The 20,464-nt window shown below is 48.7% G+C and overlaps 1 protein-coding gene across 1 annotated transcript in view; it reads right to left on the bottom strand.

Moving 5' to 3' along the window:
* The window catches only part of LOC119973775 (NCK-interacting protein with SH3 domain-like), a 226,907-nt gene that overhangs the window by 41,493 nt on the left and 164,950 nt on the right, over positions 1–20,464 (bottom strand). Inside the window, exons 14-15 of the mRNA XM_038812198.1 lie at positions 12,479–12,607; positions 7,376–7,468 (exon numbers count right to left, since the gene is read on the bottom strand). Coding sequence (XP_038668126.1) covers positions 7,376–7,468; positions 12,479–12,607 — 222 coding nt within the window. The remainder of the gene's footprint in view (positions 1–7,375; positions 7,469–12,478; positions 12,608–20,464) is intronic.

The following is a 20,464-nucleotide window of genomic DNA, read 5'->3' as shown; positions in this document are numbered from 1 at the left end:
AAGAATAGTTGCGGATGTGGTGGGGCAGTATATCATGGTTAGTGGGAAGCTGGAAGGGCTGCCGGTGGTACTCGTGAATGTGTACGCGCCAAACTGGGATGATGTGGAGTTTATAAGGAGGATGTTGGGGAAGATCCCGGACCTGGACTCGCATAAGTTGGTCATGGGGGTGGCGGGGGGGGGGCACTTCAACACAGTCATTGATCCTGGGTTAGACCGGTCGACCTCAAGGACATGCAGGGTGCCTGCAATGGCAAAGGAGCTAAGTGGGTTTATGGAGCAGATGGGGGGAGTGGACCCGTGAAAGATTGGGTGGCTGAGAGTGAAGGAGCTCTCTTTCTACTCACATGTACATAAAGTGTACTCCCGGATCAACGTTTTCATCCTGAACAGGACTTTACTGACAGGGGTAGTGGACACTGAGCATTCAGCAATCACGGTCCCGGATCATGCCCCGCACTGGGTGGACTTACAGGTGAGCAAGCAGGGTGGCCAACGCCCGCTTGTAGATTAGATGTCGTACTGTTCGCAGATGAGGTGGTGTGCAGGCGGGTGAGGAACTGTATTCAGTACTATCTGGAAGTTAATGACACAGGGGAAATCTTGGCTGCAATGGTCTGGGAGGCGCTGAAGGCGGTGGTCAGAGGGGAGCTGATTTTGATCCGGGTCCGCAGGGAGAAGGTAGATAGAGCACAGACAGATCGACTGATAGGGGAAATCTAAACAAGGTGATCCCTGGCTTTGTATGGGCAGGCAAGACCCCGCAAGTAAAAAAGGGGATGCTGGAGTCCTTGGTCCGGTCTCCAATCTGCAATAATCACCAGTTTGCCCCGGGGAGGCTGGATGGAGGGTTTCGGAGATGGCAAACAGCAGGGATTGAGAGGATGGGAGATCTGTTTATAGAGGGGAGCTTTCCCAGCCTGAGGGAGTTGGAGGAGAAATTTGAATTGACGGGAGGGAATGACTTTAGGTACCTGCAGGCGCGAGATTTCCTACGCAGGCAGGTCTCAACCTTCCCACTCCTACCACCAAGGGGGATACAGGACGGGGTAGTTTCCAGAGTGAGGGTGGGAGACGGGAGGGTTTCGGACATCTATAAAGAACTCATGGGGTCAGAGGAAATGCAGACCGAGGAGTTGAAACGCAAACGGGGAGAGGAGTTAGGAGGATAGAGGATGGTCTCTGGGCTGATGCATTGAGCAATATGCGCCAGGCTCAGTCTGATACAATTTAAGGTCGTTCACCGGGCTCACATGACAGTGGCCCGGATAAGCAGGTTTTTTGGGACAGAAGACAGGTGCACAAGGTGTGCGGGAGGACCAGCGAACCATGTCCATATGTTCTGGGAATGCACGAAGCTTAGGGGATTCTGGCAGGGGTTTGCGGATGTCATGTCCAAGGTGTAAAAACAAGGATGGCACCGAGTCCAGAGGTGGCAATTTTTGGAGTGTCAGAAGATCCAGGAATCTAGGAGGAGAAAGAGGCAGATGGGCAGCACGGTAGCACAATTGGATAGCACTGTAGCTTCACAGCGCCAGGGTCTCACGTTCGATTCCCCGCTGGGTCACTGTCTGTGTGGAGTCTGCACGTTGTCCCCGTGTCAGCGTGAGTTTCCTCCAGATGCTCTGGTTTCCTCCCAGAGTCCAAAGATGTGCGGGTTAGGTGGATTGGTCATGATAAATTGCAGTTGGTGTCCAAAAAGGTTAGGTGGGGTCATGGGGCTAGAGTGCAGGAGTGGGCTTAAGTGGCGTGCTCTTTCCAAGAGCTGGTGCAGACTCGATGGGCTAAATGGCCTCCTTCTGCACCGTAAATTCTGAGAGGTTAGGTTTGTATCCACTAGAGTTTAGAGGAGTAAGAGGCAACAAGAGGGTTACAGCCATAGAATTTACAGTGCTGAAGGAGGCCATTCGTTCCATCGAGTCTGCACTGGCCCTTGGAAAGAGCATCTTATCCAAGCCCACACCTCCATCCTATCCCCGTAGCCCAGTAACCCCACTTAACCATTTTGAACACTAAGGGCAATTTAGCATGGGCAATCCACTTGACCCGCACATCTTTGGACTGTGGGAGGAAACTGGAGCACCCGGAGGAAACCCACGCAAACACGGGGACAAAGTGTAGACTCTGCACAGACTGTGACCCAAGCCGGGAATCGATGCTGGGGCCCTGGAGCTGTGAAGCAACTGTGCTAACCACATTGCTACCGTGCTGCCCTGTCAGGGGAAGGAAAGGTAACAGGCAGACAGTGAAGGGATCTCCTGTGGCCATTCCCCTTCAAAACAAGTATACCGTTTTGGATGCTGTTTGGGGGGTGGGGGTGGGGGGTGGGGGGGAACCTACCAGTGGATGACCATTGCTGCCAGGTATCTGGCACTGAGCCTGGTTCTTTGGCTCACAATTGAAAAGCGATAGTGATAGGAGACTCAATGATTAGAGGAACGGATAGGAGATTCTGTGGTCGCAAACGAGATTCCTGGAAGGTATGTTGCCTCCCGGGTGCCAGGGATGTCTCGGATCGAGTCTATAGTATTCTTAAGGGGGAGGATGAGCAACCAGAAGTCGTGGTGCACACAGGCACCAATGACATTGCTAAGAAAAGAGATGAGGATCTAAAAAGTGATTTTAGGGAGTTCGGTTGGAAGCTAAAGAGCAGGACAAGCAGAGTAGTGATCTCAGGATTGCTACCAGTGCCACGTGCAAGTGAGGCAAGGAACAGAGAGCGAGTGCAGCTGAACACGTGGTTACAGGGCTGGTGCAGGAGGGAAGGCTTCAGATATGTGGATCATTGAGATACCTTCTGGGGAAGGTGGGACCTGTACATGAAGGAAGGATTGCACCTAGAAGGGCACCAATATCCTGGGTGGGAGGTTTGCTAGAGCTCTTCAGGAGGGTTTAAACTAGTTTGGCAGGGGTGTGGGCACCAGGATATGGATCAGAGGGTAAGGTAGCTGTTGAAATGGGCAGAAATAGTATGCAGCGAGTCTGTGAGGAAGGATAGACAGTTGATAGGGTAAAGTTGCACTCAGTGGAATGGGTTAAAGTGTGTCTGTTTCAATGCAAGGAGTGTCAGGAATAAGGGAGATGAACTTAGAGCATGGATCAATACTTGGAACTACGATGTTGTGGCCATTACAGACACATGGATTTCACAGGGGCAGGAATGGTTGTTAGATGTTCCAGGGTTTAGATGTTTTAAGAAGAATAGGGAGGGAGGTGAGGGAGGAGGGGGGAGTGGCACTGTTATTTAGGGAGTGCATCACAGCTGCAGGAAAGGAGGTAGACGAGATGGGTTTGTCTACTGAGTCAGTATGGGTTGAAGTCCCAAGAAAGGAGCAGTCACTTCATTGAGAGTTTGCTATAGACTCGCCAATAGCAGCAGAGAGATGGAGGAACAGATTGGGCTGCAGATCTTGGAAAGGTGCAGAAGTAACAGAGTTGTTGCCATGGGAGACTTCAAATTCCCTAATATTGACTGGAACCTCCTTAGTGCAAATGGGTTGCATGGAGCAGATTTTGTCAGGTGTGTCCAGGAAGGATTCCTGACTCAATTTGTAGATAGGCTGACTAGTGTGGAGGCCATATTGGGTTTGGTACTTGGTAACGTACCAAGCCAGGTGCCAGATGTCTTGGTGGGAGAGCATTTCGGTGGCAGTGACCACAACCCCTTGAACTTTACCATACTCATAAGAGAGGGATAGGAACAGACAGTATGGTAAGATATTAGACAGGAGCTGAGGAGCATAAATTGGAAACAGTTGTTCTCGAGGAAATGCACAACAGTAATGTGGGGATTGTTTAAGGAGCACTTGCTGCGAGGGCTGGATAGTTTTGTCCTCCTGAGACAAGGAAGGAATGGTAAGGTGAAGGAGCCTTGGATGACAAGAGAAGTGGAGCTTCTTGTCAAGAGGAAGAAGGAAGCTTACATAAGGTTGAGGAAGCAAGCGTATGACTCGGCTCTAGAGGGTTACAAGGTAGCCAGTAAGGAACTCAAAAATGGACTGAGGAGAGTTAGAAGGGGACATGAAAAAGCCCTGTCGGGAAGGATTAGGGAAAACCCCAAGACGTTGTACACTTATGTGAGAAATAAGAGGATGATCAGAGTGAGAGTAGGGCCGATCAGGGATAGTGGAGGGAACTTGTGCTAAAGTCTGAGGAGGTTGGGGAGGCCCTAAGTAAATAATTTGTTTCAGAATTCACGAGAGAGAGGGACCTTGTTGCTCGTGAGAACAGCGTAAACCAGGTTAATAGGCTCAAACAGGTTGATATTAAGGAGGAGGATGTGCTGGGAATTTTGAAAAGCATCAGGATAGATAAGTCCCTTGGGCCTGACGGGATATACCCAAGGGACTACAGGAAGTGAAGGAGGAAATTGCTGTGCCGTTGGTGATGATCTTTGCATCCTCACTCTCCACTGGAGTAGTACCGGATGATTGGAGGGAGGTGAATGTTGTTCCCCTGTTCAAGAAAGGGAATAGGGAAATCCCTGCGAGTTACAGACCCATCAGTCTTACGTCTGTGGTGAACAAAATACTGGGAAGGATTCTGAGAGATATGATTTATGATTATTTAGAAAAAATTAGTTTGATTAAAGATAATCAACATGGCTTTGTGAGGGGCAGGTCATGCCTCACAAGCCTCATTGAATTTTTTGAGGATGTGACGAGACACATTGATGAAGGTTGGGCAGTGGATGTGGTGTATATGGATTTCAGTAAGGCATTTGATAAGGTTCCCCATGATAAGGCTCATTCAGAAAGTTAGGTGGCATGGGTTACAAGAAATTTGGCTGTCTGGATACAGAATTGGCTGGCCGAAAGAAGACAGCGCGTGGTAGTGGATGGAAAGTATTCTGTCTGGAGGTCGGTGACCAAGTGGTGTCCCACAGAGATCTGTTCTGGGACCTCTGCTCATTATGTTTTTTATAAATGACTTGGATGAGCAAGTGGAAGGGTGGGTTGGTATGTTTGCCGATGACACAAAGGTTGGTGGAGTTGTAGATAGCGTCAAGGGCAGTTGCAGGTTACAACAGGATATTGACAGGATGCAGAGCTGGGCAGAGAAGTGGCAGATGGAATTCTACCTGGATAAATGTGAAGTGATTAATTTTGGAAGGTTGAATTTGAATGCTGAATACAGGGTTAAAGGCAGGATTCTTGGAAGTATGGAGGAACAGAGGGATCTTGGGGTCCACATAGTTGCCACCCTAGGTTGATAGAGTTGTTAACAAGGCGTATGGTGTGTTGGCTTTCATTAACAGGGGGATTGAGTTCAAGAGCTATGAGGTTTTGCTGCAGCTTTATAGAAGCCTGGTTAAACCACACTTGGAATATTGTGTCCCGTTCTGGTCACCTCATTATCGGAAGGATGTGGATGCTTTGGAGAGGGTGCAGAGTAGATTTACCAGGATGCTGCTTGGACTGGAAGGAATGTCTTATGAAGAAAGGTTGAGGGAGCTAGGGCTTTTCTCACTGGAGCGAAGAAGGCAGAGAGGTGACTTGATAGAGGTGTACAAGGTGATGAGAGGCATGGATAGAGTGGATAGCCAGAGACTTTTCTCCAGGGCGGAAATGGCTATCATGAGGGGACATAATTTTAAGGTGATTGGAAGAAGGGATAGGGGTGATGTCAGAGTGGTGGGCGAGTGGAATGCACTGCCAGCAGAGGTGGTGGAGTCAGAGTCACTAGGGTCATTTAAGCGACTCTTGGACAGGCACATGGACATCATTAAATTGAAGGTGTGTATGTCAGGTTGATCTTAGATTAGGATAAATGGTCGGCACAACAACGTGGGCCGAAGGGCCTGTACTGTATATCACTAATTGCAAGGCAGCATACGTGCCTTTGTGAAGATTGGGTAGTTTAATAAGTATGCGGGCCTTTAATGTGATTGGTTAAGTATTCTCATATACTTAATCGATAATCATGATTAGATATAGATAACTAGTAACAAATGATTGGTATTAGCTAATTCCTTGGATTCAAATCTCAAAGTATAACTGCCTGCCATTCCGGAATCTGTTCTGTGTTCTGTGATGGAAACATGGATCCGGAGGGGTATTGACAGGGTGGATGTGGAGAGGATGTTTCCTCTTGAGGGAGAATACAGAACTAGGGGATCACTGTTTAAAAATAAGGGGTTACTCATTTAAGACAGACATGAGGAGAAATCTCTCTCTCTCAGAGGGTCATGATTCTCTGGAACTTTCTTCCTGAAAAGGCAGGGGAAGCAGAGTCTCTGAATATTTTTAAGGGAGAGCTGGATAGATTCTTGATTAACAAGGGGGTGAAAGATTATCGGGATGGGCAGAAGTTTGGGGTCGATCAGCGATGATATTATTGAATGGAGAATTAGCCTCGAGGGGCCATGTGGCCTCCTGCTGATCCTAATTCCTATGTTTATATGCACCATACCCACTGAAGAGGATAATTTGGACATTGTTAGATAGGACAGAGTGTACTACAACCATTTGAAAAATGTACCATTTCACTGGAGAGGTTGAATTCTTCAATTTCAGACTATGGAATTGCCATGTGTCATAGATATTATAAGGATACAGTATGTCTCTGAGAAGCTAGTTGCTAGTCAGGCATATGTTGCAATTCAAGGTCTATTCTACAATGTGTAACAAGGTACCATTGTGATGGCCCCAGTTAAGTCCGCTGATAGCAAAAAGGGAGATGATTTAATGGCTACATGCAGATATCGGACCACTGATATCACTAACTGCAAGGCAACATTAGGCAACAAGGCCTTTGTAAAGATTGGATAGTTTAATTAACCATGCGGGCCTTTAACGTGATTGGTTAAGTATTCTCATATACTTAAATTGATAGTCATGATTGGACATAGATAACTAGTAACACATGTTTGGTATAAGCTAATTTGTTGTAATCGCATCTCAAAGTATAAACTGTCTGTCATTCTTGAATCTGGGCTTTGTGCTGTTCTAATTAGAATGCAGAGAGCCCTCGTAAATAAAGACTAGTTTTTAAATTCCAAGAGTCTACGTCTGGTCTCTCATGAATGAGGGTGAAATACACCACAGTCAAATAGCTGTATAATTGTTCCCTCAACACCCCGAATCCTACCGAGTGTATTGTATCTCCTCACTCACCCACGCTCTTGCCAACTGGTAGCTGACATTTGTGAACTCTGACTTACTGTGTTGCTGCCACTAGCTATACCAGGATCCGGCGATTGAAGAAATTCCTGCTCCAGACTGGTTCAGCTTTAAATACCATTGTTAGTTGTACTTATTCACACCAAACAGAAACCCCACAACCGTGCCAAACATTGCATTCACTGGAGCCACTGTAGGTGAACCATTGGACATAGAACAAATGAAAATAAAACACCTCATAATTTGATCCTCACCTGCTCGGTTTAACAGCAGCAATAATTTCTCGGTGAACACTTTCACGTTTTCCTGTTTAGTCAGTGTTTTCATGATGATGTTGCTGGATGGCACTGTAACCGTCAATTATTTAGTTAGCACAATATACAGTCTAACAAACAGTAACTCCTCTTAGTCCATCAGTTCTGATTTAGAACATAGAACAGTACAGCACAGAACAGGCCCTTCGGCCCTCGATGTTGTGCCGAGCAATGAGCACCCTACTCAAACCCACGTATCCACCCTATACCCGTAACCCAACAACCCCCCCCCATCTTAACCTTACTTTTTAGGACACTGCGGGCAATTTAGCATGGCCAATCCACGTGACCCGCACATCTTTGGACACCTTTAGAACAAGAACCTGGACTCTGATGGTTTACTTCAGATTAACTTCTTTCCTACTTGCATTTGGGGCTCCTCATAAGAACATAAGAACTAGGAGCAGGAGTAGGCCATCTGGCCCCTCGAGCCTGCTCCGCCATTCAATTAGATCATGGCTGATCTTTTGTGGACTCAGCTCCACTTTCCGGCCCGAACACCATAACCCTTAATCCCTTTATTCTTCAAAAAAAACTATCTATCTTTACCTTAAAAACATGTAATGAAGGAGCCTCAACTGCTTCACTGGGCAAGGAATTCCATAGATTCACAACCCTTTGGGTGAAGAAGTTCCTCCTAAACTCAGTCCTAAATCTACTTCCCCTTATTTTGAGGCTATGCCCCCTAGTTCTGCTGTCACCCGCCAGTGGAAACAACCTGCCCGCATCTATCCTATCTATTCCCTTCATAATTTAAATGTTTCTATAAGATCCCCCCCTCATCCTTCTAATTCCAACGAGTACAGTCCAGTCTACTCAACCTCTCCTCATAATCCAACCCCTTCAGCTCTGCGGATTAACCTAGTGAATCTCCTCTGCACAACCCTCAGCGCCAGTACGTCCTTTCTCAAGTAAGTGAGACCAAAACTGAACACAATACTCCAGGTGTGGCCGCACTAACACCTTATACAATTGCACATACACCTCCCTAGTCTTAAACTCCATCCCTCTAGCAATGAAGGACAAAATTCCATTTGCCTTCTTAATCACCTGTGCACTTGATAAACCAACCTTCTGTGACTCATGCACTAGCACACCCCAAGTCTCTCTGAACAGCGGCATGCTTTAATATTTTATCGTTTAAATAATAATCCCGTTTGCTGTTATTCCTACCAAAATGGATAACCTCACATTTGTTGGATAACCTCACATTTGTGTGTACTAACCTCATGGTGTAGTAGGTGATCTTTTACTGTCTATATTAACTGTTGTCCTGCAAAAGTTGGATTTTTTAAACATTGTGCTTTGTTGTACAAATTTCAAAGCTTTGGACATCATGGCTGAAAAGGTCTCTAAATCACGAAGGGGCAACCCAGGTGGGATGTGAGGCTCCATTGACTGCTGGATTCTGATGTGCAGCAGCAGTTAAGGTTATCACAGCACTGGGTGAACAGGACCCCAATATATAATAGGGTAGTGACTTTCTAGTGGGTGTCTGGAAAATTTCAATTTTGTGATTTCTTGTTCTCGGTGTCTTCCCCATTGCCGCAAGAAAATAGATATATTCATGACTAATTAGCATTTAAAAAACACAGATGATCAGAGTTTCTGTTTGCTTTCAAAGTTTAATTCATGTGTTTTTTCATTTAAGTAAAAACTCGGATTAAGGTGAGACTTCTGATTTGGACAGATGTTGGTAATTGGAATATTTTCTAATTTAATAAAACAAAGATTAGAGGCTTCGAGTCTTACAGAATTAAATTATGATTTTGATTTTCAGGGAAATACAAATTAAGATGAGAAAAGACTCCAGCTGACATGCTTTTTGAAGATTATGGAAGAAAAGTACAATAGGCTGTCTCTTTTTTTCCTCAGACGTGCGTTGCACAGTTTGCAGTGGTTGTAAGAAAACACAATTGTTTTAACTTGAGCTTCTCCTCAATCCAGGTCTGAAAAACTGAGCATCAACTGCTCGAGGTCACAGAAAGATGTCCCACTAGTTTAGTTGACAACAATGGCATGCCGGGGGAGATTTGGTATTTTACACATGATCTGCGTGCACAATGTGACGTCCGCTGATAGAAACATAGATCAAAGCAAAATATCAATTCCAAGCCCAGGCTTAGGCCTTTGGGAGAGTTTGAGGTTTTTCAAAGAAATAATGAAGATATTAAACTGCTCAAGCAATAAGCTAATGCACGACTGCAATCACGTTATTTTGTAATTTTTGTTTACTATTCTGGATTCTAGAACTATCTTTTTCTTCAGAAAGCCTTGCGATGAGGTGTGGGGGAAAATATAACAGCACCACCCTCATGGCATGGCAAAGATTTGTTGTACGTCAGAGCTAGTCGACATTTATTCCCATCAAATTGACAAAACGTTTAATAAAAATGGAGTTTGACTTATGACTAGCTGTAGATAAATGGATTTGCTGTTAACTCCTACATAAACACTGGTATTGGCAAAAACAGTACATCAGCCTTGGAAGAGCTTCTGACTAACAGGCCTCTCAGGAGGAATCAGTCAGAGGATTCAATCTGTCAGAGGACTGGCTTCTGGGAGATGAGGTGGCCAGGGAAGTGAAACAGGAAGCTAAGGGAGCAAACTATAATTGCAGAGATCTGATTTCAGATGTAGCAGTGCTCCCCTGTGATAGAAAAAACCAACAGGGATTGTACACCAACAATTATGGACAATTTATAACTAGCGGTGACACAAGGTGTAACACAGTCAACTGTATCAACAGAAGGTATGGGAGGATCCAGGAACGGGACAATCAGAGGGAAGTCTGCTGGCCTGGAAGATAGGAGGAGGTTGGTCCATCTTAAAGGAAATCTTCCAGGCTATTGTTCTGATGAGAATATCCCCTTATAAATGGAGGTCCAATAAATTGAATTGATTTAAATGAGGAAATATTACTGTGGTTTTGAAAGTGTTAATATGCTGGCTCTGATTAATTTTTTAAAGAAAATGTATTTTATTACAAACATGTATCAAAACAGGTTACAGCGAATAAACACCCCGGGAAACATACTTCCCAACAATCAACTATACAGTCTGCACAGATTTTTCACCCCCCTCTCCTCAGTGACGACTAGCTCCTCAAACACAGTCACAAACACCCCCCACCTTTCCTCAAACCCCACTGAAGAGCCCCTTAACTCATACTTTATCTTCTCTAATCGCAGGAAGTTGTACAGATCAACCAACCAAGCCGCTACCCCTGGTGGCTATGCCGACCGTCACTCCAGTAAAATCCACCGCCATGCAATCAGAGAGGCGAAGGCCACGACATCGGCCTTCCTCCTCTCCATGAGCTCCGGCTTCTCGGAAACCCCAAATATTACTACTAAAGGGTCCGGGTCCACCTCCTCCTTCTCTATCCTGGCGAAGACCTCTGTCATGATATGCAAACATGCAGCTAATGAACACATAGAATAGGCATGACCAATGAGCAGTCAGGACACTCAGGGGTGGTATCTCACTATAAAAGGGATGAGACACTCACACCCCGCGTCTTTCCACAGACCAACATCTACAGAGTGAGACAGGGTGTATCCTCAGCATCACACCCCAGCACGTGGCTTACAGCAAGGCTGGTTCAGTTAGACTGAGTTACGACATTGAGATTAGCAGAGAGTAGAACTCATTGAGAACTGAGCTGATAGTTCAGTAAAACACATTGAACTCACTTCAAAGTCTGGAGCATCTTTTACTCAAAACTGCATCAAGTGGCAGCTTGTGTTATTCCAAATTACATAACACAACAACCGCGAACATTCCGCCCAGAATCTTCCCAATTTTTCCGCAACCTCAAAATATATGCACATGATTCGCTGGTCCCACCCACATCTCTCACACTCATCTGCTACCCCCTGAAAGAACCCACTCATTCTTGCCTGAGTCATATGCACCCTGTGCATCACCTTAAACTGCAATCTGTTCAATATTTAGTGTGTAAAACCATTTAGTGTCCATAAACATCCATAAATGATTCTAAAAAAGTTGCATCTCACTGCTAAATTTAGTGAGGAATACTATCAGGTTATCACTCCAATTAAAAAATCTTTTTATTCCTACTTACATTATCCGCCCGTCCGGATACAAATGCAAGTGGACCAAGAGTTGGTCGCATGTACCTGAATTCAATATCTCTAAATGAAAGCAGAATTTAATTTTGCCGCACAGGAGAATCTGCACCAACATATTCTGGTCACAGCTCTTCAACTTGATCCAATTGTGCAGCCTTATTCCCATCACATTTGGGGTTTATTATTTAAGGAACTGCCAACAGCTCAAGCTAATTTGCAGCATTCAAAACAAGTTAAAATAAATATCAACAATTCTCTCACTTCTTTAAAAAATCTATATTCGCTGTGTTCCTGCACTGTTGCAGTTAGCTGTGTCAAACTGGCAATCAATCTGTCCTGACCTAATGTTTACCTCACTCTTACACCATTAAACCCTTGCAGGGTAAGAAGCTGCTTTCCCCATTAAATACACCTTTACTTCCCTCTCTTCCAGTGCTAATTATGAAACTGCAGACAGCCCTGGGAGTGATAGAGTAGGAGCATAGAAAACAGGAAGTCACATACTGGTGAACTAATCAATTTTCTCCCTTTCGCTCTCAGCCTCTGGTAGATGGATCAGTGTTTGTCTGTCCTGGAACATTACCACCCTGTTGCTATGAACTGGGAGGGAGGTGGTCCCACCAATCCCAGGTGCCTAACCCCTCCTGCCTCTTTCAAGGATTAGGAACAGGCAACAAATCATCTTACCAGTGACGTTTGCATCTGATGGAATAATTAATAAAGCTAACAAAAAGAGCATCCTGTCCCCAGTCACTGATTCTGATGTGTTGTTGGGCACAGAGGCCACCACTCTTCAAGCGAAAACTCCAATCATCAACTCAGGTACAGTTTGTTGTAAAGTGCCAAAAGAGTTGTATTCTGTACAGGTTGCTTATGGTCAAAATTGCGATGAGGACTTTCTGATGCGGGATACCTGTCTGTCTGTCTGAAATGTCTGACAGTAACTTACCGAGCATGTGGAGATTAAAAGAGAGCAGCACATTTGTAAACAGGTCTGGGAGTTGTTCCGTGGAATCAGATGACAACCCATCCTCAATCACATCCAGAAGGAATTGAATGAAGTCTGAATTCAAGTGTTCTGTGAACACAAAATAAGATCTTAAAATGTTTGGCATATTCGACAAAACAAGACAAAAACATCAAGAGGAGCGCATGGTCATTGATAAGGATAGTATCTGAGGGAGATAGTTATATACAGTTCTCCCAATGCAGCTGGGATGATGTCCCCATGTCACCCTCTTTAACCAGTTCAGGTATCTTCCTCAGTGAAAGTATAAACCAACTTCAAGTGTCAAAAGTCACAGAAGTTACCAATTCAGGTATCTTCCTCGGTAAAAGTATAAACCAACTTCAAGTGTCAAAAGTCACAGAAGTTCTTGAACTGTGCAGTGTTAGTGAGGACATCAAGGGTTAAACTATAAACATCACTCTGGCATTGGGCGAGGGGGGAGAAAGAGGGGGTGGTCTAATCTGTTGAAACTACTAAGAGTCGTACGCCTCAAAATGTTAACCAGAAGACCATAAGAAATAGGAACAGGAGAAGGCCGTTCAGCCCCTCGGGCCTGCTCCACCATTCAATAGGACCATTGCTGATCCGAAATTCGTCCATCCACTTTCCTGCCCTTTCCCCATCGCCCTCGATTCCCTTACTGATGAAGAAACTATCTACCTCGGTCTGAAATATGCACAAGGTCTCTGTCCCCACAGCTCTCTGTGGCAAGAAGTTCCAAAAACGCACAACCCTGAGAGACGACATTCCTCCTCATATTGGCATCCCTTTATTCTGAGACTATGCCTTCTGGTCCAAGACTCTCCCATGAGGGGAAACAACTTCTCAGCATTTACCCTGTCAAGCCCATGAAGAATCCTATAAGTTTCAATGACAGCACCTCTCATTCTTCTAAATTCCAATGAGTAGAGTCCCAAACTGCTTAACCTTTGCTCATAAGACAGTCCCTCTATACCGGGGAATCATCCTAGTGAACCCTCTCTGAACTACCTCCAATGAAATAATAGCTTCCCTAAATAAGGGACCAAAACTGCTCACAATGCTCCAGATGTGGTCTCACCAAGATGTGATCAAGCAAGACTTCCTGACACTTATACTCCAACTCCCTTGAAATAAGAGCCAACATTCCCTTTGCCTTCCTTTTTACCTGCTGTACCTGTGTGCTAGCTTTCTGAGTTTTGTGTACAAGTACCCCCAAGTCCATCTGTTTTGCAGCTTTCTGCAGTGTTTTCCACTGAAATAATACTTTGTCCTTTTGTTCTCCCTTCAAAAATGAACAACTTTCCATTTTCCCACATGTCACTCCATTTGAAACGTTTTGCCCTTTTGATATGAAAATCGCTTATTGTCACAAGTAGGCTTCAAATGAAGTTACTGTGAAAAGCCCCTAGTCGCCACATTCCGACGCCTGTTCGGGGAGGCTGGTACGGGAATTGAACCGTGCTGCTGGCCTGCCTTGGTCTGCTTTATAAGCCAGCGATTTAGCCCAGTGTGCTAAATCAGCCCCTCATTTCCTTAGATATCCTCGGTCGATTTTATCAATATCTCTTTGCAAATGGTTTGTATCCCTCTCGCAACTTGCCTCTCCACCTATTTTTGTCTCATCTGAAAATCTGGCTCTCTCTCTCTTCACAGATGTTGCCAGACTTGCTGATTTTTTCCAGCATTTTCAGTTTTTATTTCCGATATCCAGCATCCGCAGTAACTTGCTTTTATTAAAGGGGTGTGGATGTAATAAACGAGTTTAGGGAGTTAGGCTGGAAGTTAAAAGCCATGACAGACAGAGTTGTCATCTCTGGTTTGTTGCCAGTGCCACATGCTAGCGAGGCTAGGAATAGGGAGAGAGTACAGTTGAACATGCGGCTGCAGGAATGGTGTCGGAGGGAGGGCTTCAGGTATTTGGATAATTGGAGCGCATTCTGCGGAAGGTGGGACCTGTACAAGCATCCGAACCAGAGGGGCACCAATATCCTGGGATGGAGGTTTTCTAGTACTCTTCGGAGGGTTTAAACTAATTTGGCAGGGGAATGGGAACCGGATTTGTAGTCCAGCAACTAAGGTAGCAGATGTTCAGGACGTCAAAGCGTGTAGTGAGGCAGTGGGGAAGGTAACACTGACAAAGGAGTATTTGCAGGCACGGAGATGGGTTGAAGTGTGTATTCTTCAACGCAAGAAGCATCAGGAATAAGGTGGGTGAACTTAAGACATGGATCGGTACTTGGGAATACGATGTGGTGGCCATTACGGAAACTTGGATAGAAGAGGAGCAGAAGTGGTTGTTGGAGGTGAGAGATGTTTCAATAAGATTAGGGAGGGTGGTAAAAGAGGTGGGGGGTGACTTCCGGTGTGCAGTATGAAGTGAGTGAGCACACATAGAACATAGAACAGTACAGCACAGAACAGGCCCTTCGGCCCTCGATGTTGTGACACAGTGGCAGCTCCTGCCCAAGGTTACAGAAAAGAGCTCTTTTTTGGGCGGCACGGGTTGGAATTTCGATGAAAAGCCGTTGGTGAATGTTCAAGGAGTACTTTCCCCCAGGAATAGTATGTTTCTGGGTTATCAGACCCTCAGAAACAGTGCAAGATCGGGCGGAAGCAGCAGCAAACAAGAGCCTCTACAAGCAGGCAGGCGGGGGAAGGGCCAGCTCAGATTTCTCAAGCTGACTTGAGGGCCTTTATGAAAGCTGAATTCTAGCAGCAGTCGACGCTGTCCCGACGAATCCCAGTGGGGGAAGTTGTCTAGAGGAGCATTCCCCATAATTTATGGTGCTCACCCGGAGTGGGGCAAAGGAAAAAGCTGCAGCAGCTCCCCAAGAAAAGCAGGGGAAGAAAGACAAAATGGCGGCCGGCGGAACACCCGAGGACTGGTGGAAGTGGGCGCAGGAGCAGCAAGTCTCTCTTCTGCGCTGTTTTGCGGAGCTGAAGGCTGAGTTGCTGGACTCCCTGAATGCAACTACAAACAAGCTGCTTGGGACCCAGGCGGCCCAGGAGGCGTCCATTCGGGAGTTGCAGCAGCAGGCCGCTGAGAGGGAGGAGGAGGCCGTGGTCCTCGTAGGGAAAGTGGAGTTGCACGAGGCACTTCACAAAAAGTGGCAAGACCGCTTGGAGGAGCTGGATGTTCGCACGAGGCGAAAGAATTTGAGGATCCTGGGCCTGGCGGAGGGGCTGGAGGGGTCGGATCTCCCGGCGTATGTGACCACAATGTTGAGCGCGTTGATGGGAGCGGGGTCCTTCCATTTGCCCCTGGAGCTTGAGGGAGCTCATCGAGTGATGGCCAGGAGGCCTAAGGCAAATGAACCCCCGCGGGCGGTGCTGGTGCGGTTCCATCGGTTTAGTGACCGGGAGTGTGTGCTGCGCTGGGCCAAGAAAGAGAGGAGCAGCAAGTGGGAGAATTCGGTGGTGCGAATCTACCAGGACTGGGGTGCGGAGGTGGCAAAGCGGCGGGCCGGGTTCAACCGGACGAAGGCGGTGCTGCATGCCAAGCAGGTCAGATTTGGAATGCTGCAGCCTGCGCGTCTGTGGGTGACATATAAGGACCGGCACCACTACTTAGAGTCCCCGGAGGAGGCGTGGGCCTTTGTACAGGCGGAGAAGCTGGACTCAAACTAGGGTCTGGGGACACACTATGGCCGTTGCTGTTTTCGCTGTTGCTGTTCTTCAATTTTGACAGGTGTTAATCTTATGCTGGTTTTCTTTTTGCTCTGTTTCCGGGTGGGTTTGTCTGTTGGGTATGGGTGTGGGGTATGTGGGGAACGTTGGGGGTTTGTATTTTATATGTTCTCTTCTGTACGGGGCTGGGGGTTGGGGTGAAACTGGATTTTGAGGAGCTGTGTCAGAAGGGTGGGGTGTGGCAGTGTGAAAGCGCGGGCTTTCCTCTGGATGCCCGCGCTGCGGGGCGGGGGGGCGGAGCTGGAGGTGGGGGCGTGGCCTGAAGTGGTGAAGTGGTGCCAAGGAGGTGTGGCAAGAGGGGGATGACCCCATGCCGGGAGGAGATGGGTTTTGGCGGGAGCTGCCGGGTCAGCAGAAGTCAGCTGACTCACGGAAGTACCATGGAGGGTGCGTCGCGGCTAGGAGGGGTCCTAGCCTGGGGGGGTGGGGGGGGGGGGATACCGGGTTGCTGCTGGAATGGCCAGGAAGGAGCTGGTGTGGGCTGGGGGGGTAGAGGAGAGGCGTTATCGCCATGGGGAACGGGTCAGGCGGGGCGAGCTGGCCTGGGGCGAGCAGTCGATAAGCTATGGCTAGCCGGCAGGGGAGAGGGGCAGGTTGCCCTCTGATCCGGCTGATTACCTGGAACGTGAGGGGACTGAATGGGCCGGTTAAGAGAACTAGGGTATTTTCTCATCTGAAGGGGCTGACGGCGGACGTGGCTATGCTTCAGGAGACCCACTTGAAGGTGGCGGACCAGGTTCATCTAGGAAGGGGTGGGTGGGGCAGGTTTTTCACTCAGGATTGGATGCGAAGAACCGGGGGGTGGCGATTCTGGTGGGGAAGAGGGTGGCGTTCGAGGCGGCTGAGGTGGTGTCGGACAAGGAGGGCAGATATATTATGGTGAAGGGTAGGCTGCAAGGAGAGAAGGTGGTGCTGGTAAATGTATATGCCCCGAATTGGGATGATGCCGGCTTCATGAGTCGCTTGTTGGGCCGCATTCCAGACCTGGAGGCAGGGGGCCTGATCATGGGGGGAGACTTTAACACAGTGCTGGATCCCCCACTGGACCGGTCCAGTTCAAGGACGGGTAGGAGACCGGCGGCGGCCAAAGTGCTGAGGGGGTTTATGAACCAGATGGGAGGGGTGGATCCCTGGAGGTTTGGGAGGCCGAGCGCACGGGAGTATTCCTTTTTCTCCCATGTCCATAGGGTTTATTCCCGAATAGATTTTTTCGTCCTGAGCAGGGGATTGATCCCGAAGGTGCAGGATGCAGAGTATTCGGCCATAGCGATCTCAGACCATGCTCCGCACTGGGTTGATCTGGAGATGGGGGAGGCGCGGGACCAGCGCCCGCTCTGGCGCCTGGATGTGGGGATGCTGGCTGATGAGGAGGTGTGTAGGAGGGGTATCTGGATACCAACGACACGGGGAGGTCCGGGTGGGGATGGTCTGGGAGGCTCTGAAAGCAGTGATCCGGGGGGAGCTGATCTCCATCCGGGCCCATAGGGAAAGGAGGGAGAGGAAGGAGAGGGAGAGACTGGTGGGGGAGCTCCTGGATGTGGACAGGAGATACGCGGAGACACCGGAGGAGGGGTTGCTGGTGGAACGGCGTAGTTTGCAGGCCAAATTTGACTTGTTGACCACCAGAAAGGCGGAGGCACAGTGGAGGAGGTATATGAGTATGGGGAGAAGGCGAGCAGGATGTTGGCGCATCAGCTCCGCAGGCGCGATGCGGCTAGGGAAATTGGTGGAGTGACGGATAGGGGTGGGAATGTAGTGCAGAAGGGGACAGAAGTAAATGGGGTCTTTAGGGACTTCTACGAGGAACTGTACCGGTCAGAACCTCCGATGGGGAGAGGGGGGATGGAGAGCTTCATGAACAGGCTATGTTTCCCAAGGGTTCAAGAGGAGCTGGTAGAGGGGCTGGGGGCACCGATAGAGTTGGAAGAGCTAGTCAGGGGGATTGGACAAATGCAGTCAGGTAAGGCGCCGGGGCCGGATGGGTTCCCGGTGGAATTTTATAAAAAGTATGCGGATCTGGTGGGCCCCGTGTTGGTGCGAGCCTTCAATGAGGCATGGGAGGGGGAGGCTTTGTCGCGGGCACTGATCTCTCTGATCCTGAAGCGGGATAAGGACCCCTTGCAGTGTGGATCATACAGGCCTATCTCGCTCCTCAATGTTGACGCTAAGTTGCTGGCGAAGATCCTGGCCACCAGGATAGAGGACTGTGTGCCAGGGGTGATACACGAGGATCAGACAGGATTTGTCAAGGGACGGCAGCTCAACACGAATGTGTGGAGACTGCTAAATGTTATTATGATGCCGGCAGTGGAGGGGGAGGCGGAGATAGTGGTGGCGCTGGGTGCGGAGAAAGCGTTTGATAGAGTTGAGTGGGGGTACCTGTGGGAGGTGCTGGAGCAGTTTGGATTCGGGGAGGGATTCATCAAATGGGTGAGGCTGCTCTACGCGGCTCCGATGGCAAGTGTAGTTACCAATGGAAGGAGATCGGAGTACTTTAGGCTCTACCGTGGGACCAGGCAGGGGTGCCCCCTGTCCCCCTTGCTGTTTGCACTGGCGATTGAACCTTTGGCTATGGCGTTGAGGGAGTCAGGGAGATGGAGGGGTCTGGTGCGGGGTGGGGAGGAACATCGTGTATCACTGTATGCGGACGACCTGCTGTTGTATGTGGCGGATCCAGAAGGGGGAATGCCGGGGGTGATGGAGCTGTTAGCGGAATTTGGGGGCTTCTCGGGCTATAAGTTAAATTTAGGCAAGAGTGAGGTATTTGTAGTACACCCGGGTGATCAGGAGGAGGGAATTGGGAGACTCCCATTTAAGAGGGCAGTGAAGAGTTTCAGATACCTGGGGGTGCAGGTGGCCAGGAGTTGGGGGACTCTCCATAAGCTTAATTTTACCAGGCTGGTGGAGCAGATGGAGGAGGAATTTAAAAGGTGGGACATGGTACCGCTATCGTTGGCGGGTAGAGTGCAGTCCATCAAAATGACGGTTCTCCCGAGGTTCTTGTTCCTTTTTCAGTGTTTGCCCATCTTTATCCCTCGGGCCTTTTTTAGAAGGGTGACTAGCAGCATCATGAGCTTTGTTTGGGCGCATGTGACCCCCAGGGTGAAGAGGGTCTTCTTGGAGCGGGGTAGAGATGGGGGCGGGGCTGGCGTTACCCAATCTCTCGGGGTATTATTGGGCGGCCAATGTGTCGATGGTGCGCAAGTGGATAATGGAGGGGGAGGGGGCAGCATGGAAACAGATGGAGAGGGCGTCCTGTGGAGATACAAGCCTGGGGGCCCTGGTAACGGCGCCGTGGCCGCTCCCTCCTATGAGGTATACCACGAGTCCGGTGGTGGCGGCTACCCTCAAGATTTGGGGGCAGTGGAGGCGACATAGGGGAGAAGTGGGGGGCTCGATGGAGGCTCCGTTAAGGGGGAACCATAGGTTCGTCCCGGGGAACATTGATGGGGGATTTCAGAGTTGGCACAGAGCGGGCATCAGACAGCTGAGGGACCTGTTTATTGATGGGAGGTTTGCGAGCCTGGGGGAGTTGGAGGAGAAATTTGGGCTCCCCCCGGGGAACATGTTCAGGTATCTGCAGGTAAAGGCATTTGCTAGGCGGCAGGTGGAGGGATTCCCTTCGCTTCCTGGGGGAACTGGGGGAACAGATCGAAGACGGGACATGGGCTGATGCTCTGGAGAGGGTTAATTCTTCCTCCTCGTGTGCGCGGCTTAGCCTCATCCAATTCAAGGTGCTGCACCGGGCCCACATGACTGGGACGAGGATGAGTAGGTTCTTTGGGGGTGAAGACAGGTGTGTCAGGTGCTCGGGGAGTCCAGCGAACCATGCCCATATGTTCTGGACATGCCCGGCACTGGAGGAGTTCTGGAAGGGGGTGGCGAGGACGGTGTCGAGGGTGGTGGGATCCAGGGTCAAGCCAGGATGGGGACTCGCGATTTTTGGGGTTGGGGTGGAGCCGGGAGTGCAGGAGGCGAAAGAGGCCGGTGTGCTGGCCTTTGCGTCCCTAGTAGCCCGGCGAAGGATCTTGCTACAATGGAAGGATGCGAGGCCCCCAAGCGTGGAGACCTGGATCAATGACATGGCGGGATTCATTAAGCTCGAGAAGGTCAAATTCGCCCTGAGAGGGTCGGTACAAGGGTTCTTTAAACGGTGGCAACCTTTCCTCGACTTTCTGGCTCAACGATAGGGTACAGGGACAGTAGCAGCAGCAACCCGGGGGGGAGGGGGGGGAAGGGGGGGGGGGGAAGGGGGAG

Source organism: Scyliorhinus canicula, chromosome 11 (assembly GCF_902713615.1).
Source record: "Scyliorhinus canicula chromosome 11, sScyCan1.1, whole genome shotgun sequence".
Taxonomy (NCBI): domain Eukaryota; kingdom Metazoa; phylum Chordata; class Chondrichthyes; order Carcharhiniformes; family Scyliorhinidae; genus Scyliorhinus; species Scyliorhinus canicula.
Note: the sequence above shows the minus strand (reverse complement) of the source record. Positions and strands in the feature narration are given on the sequence as shown.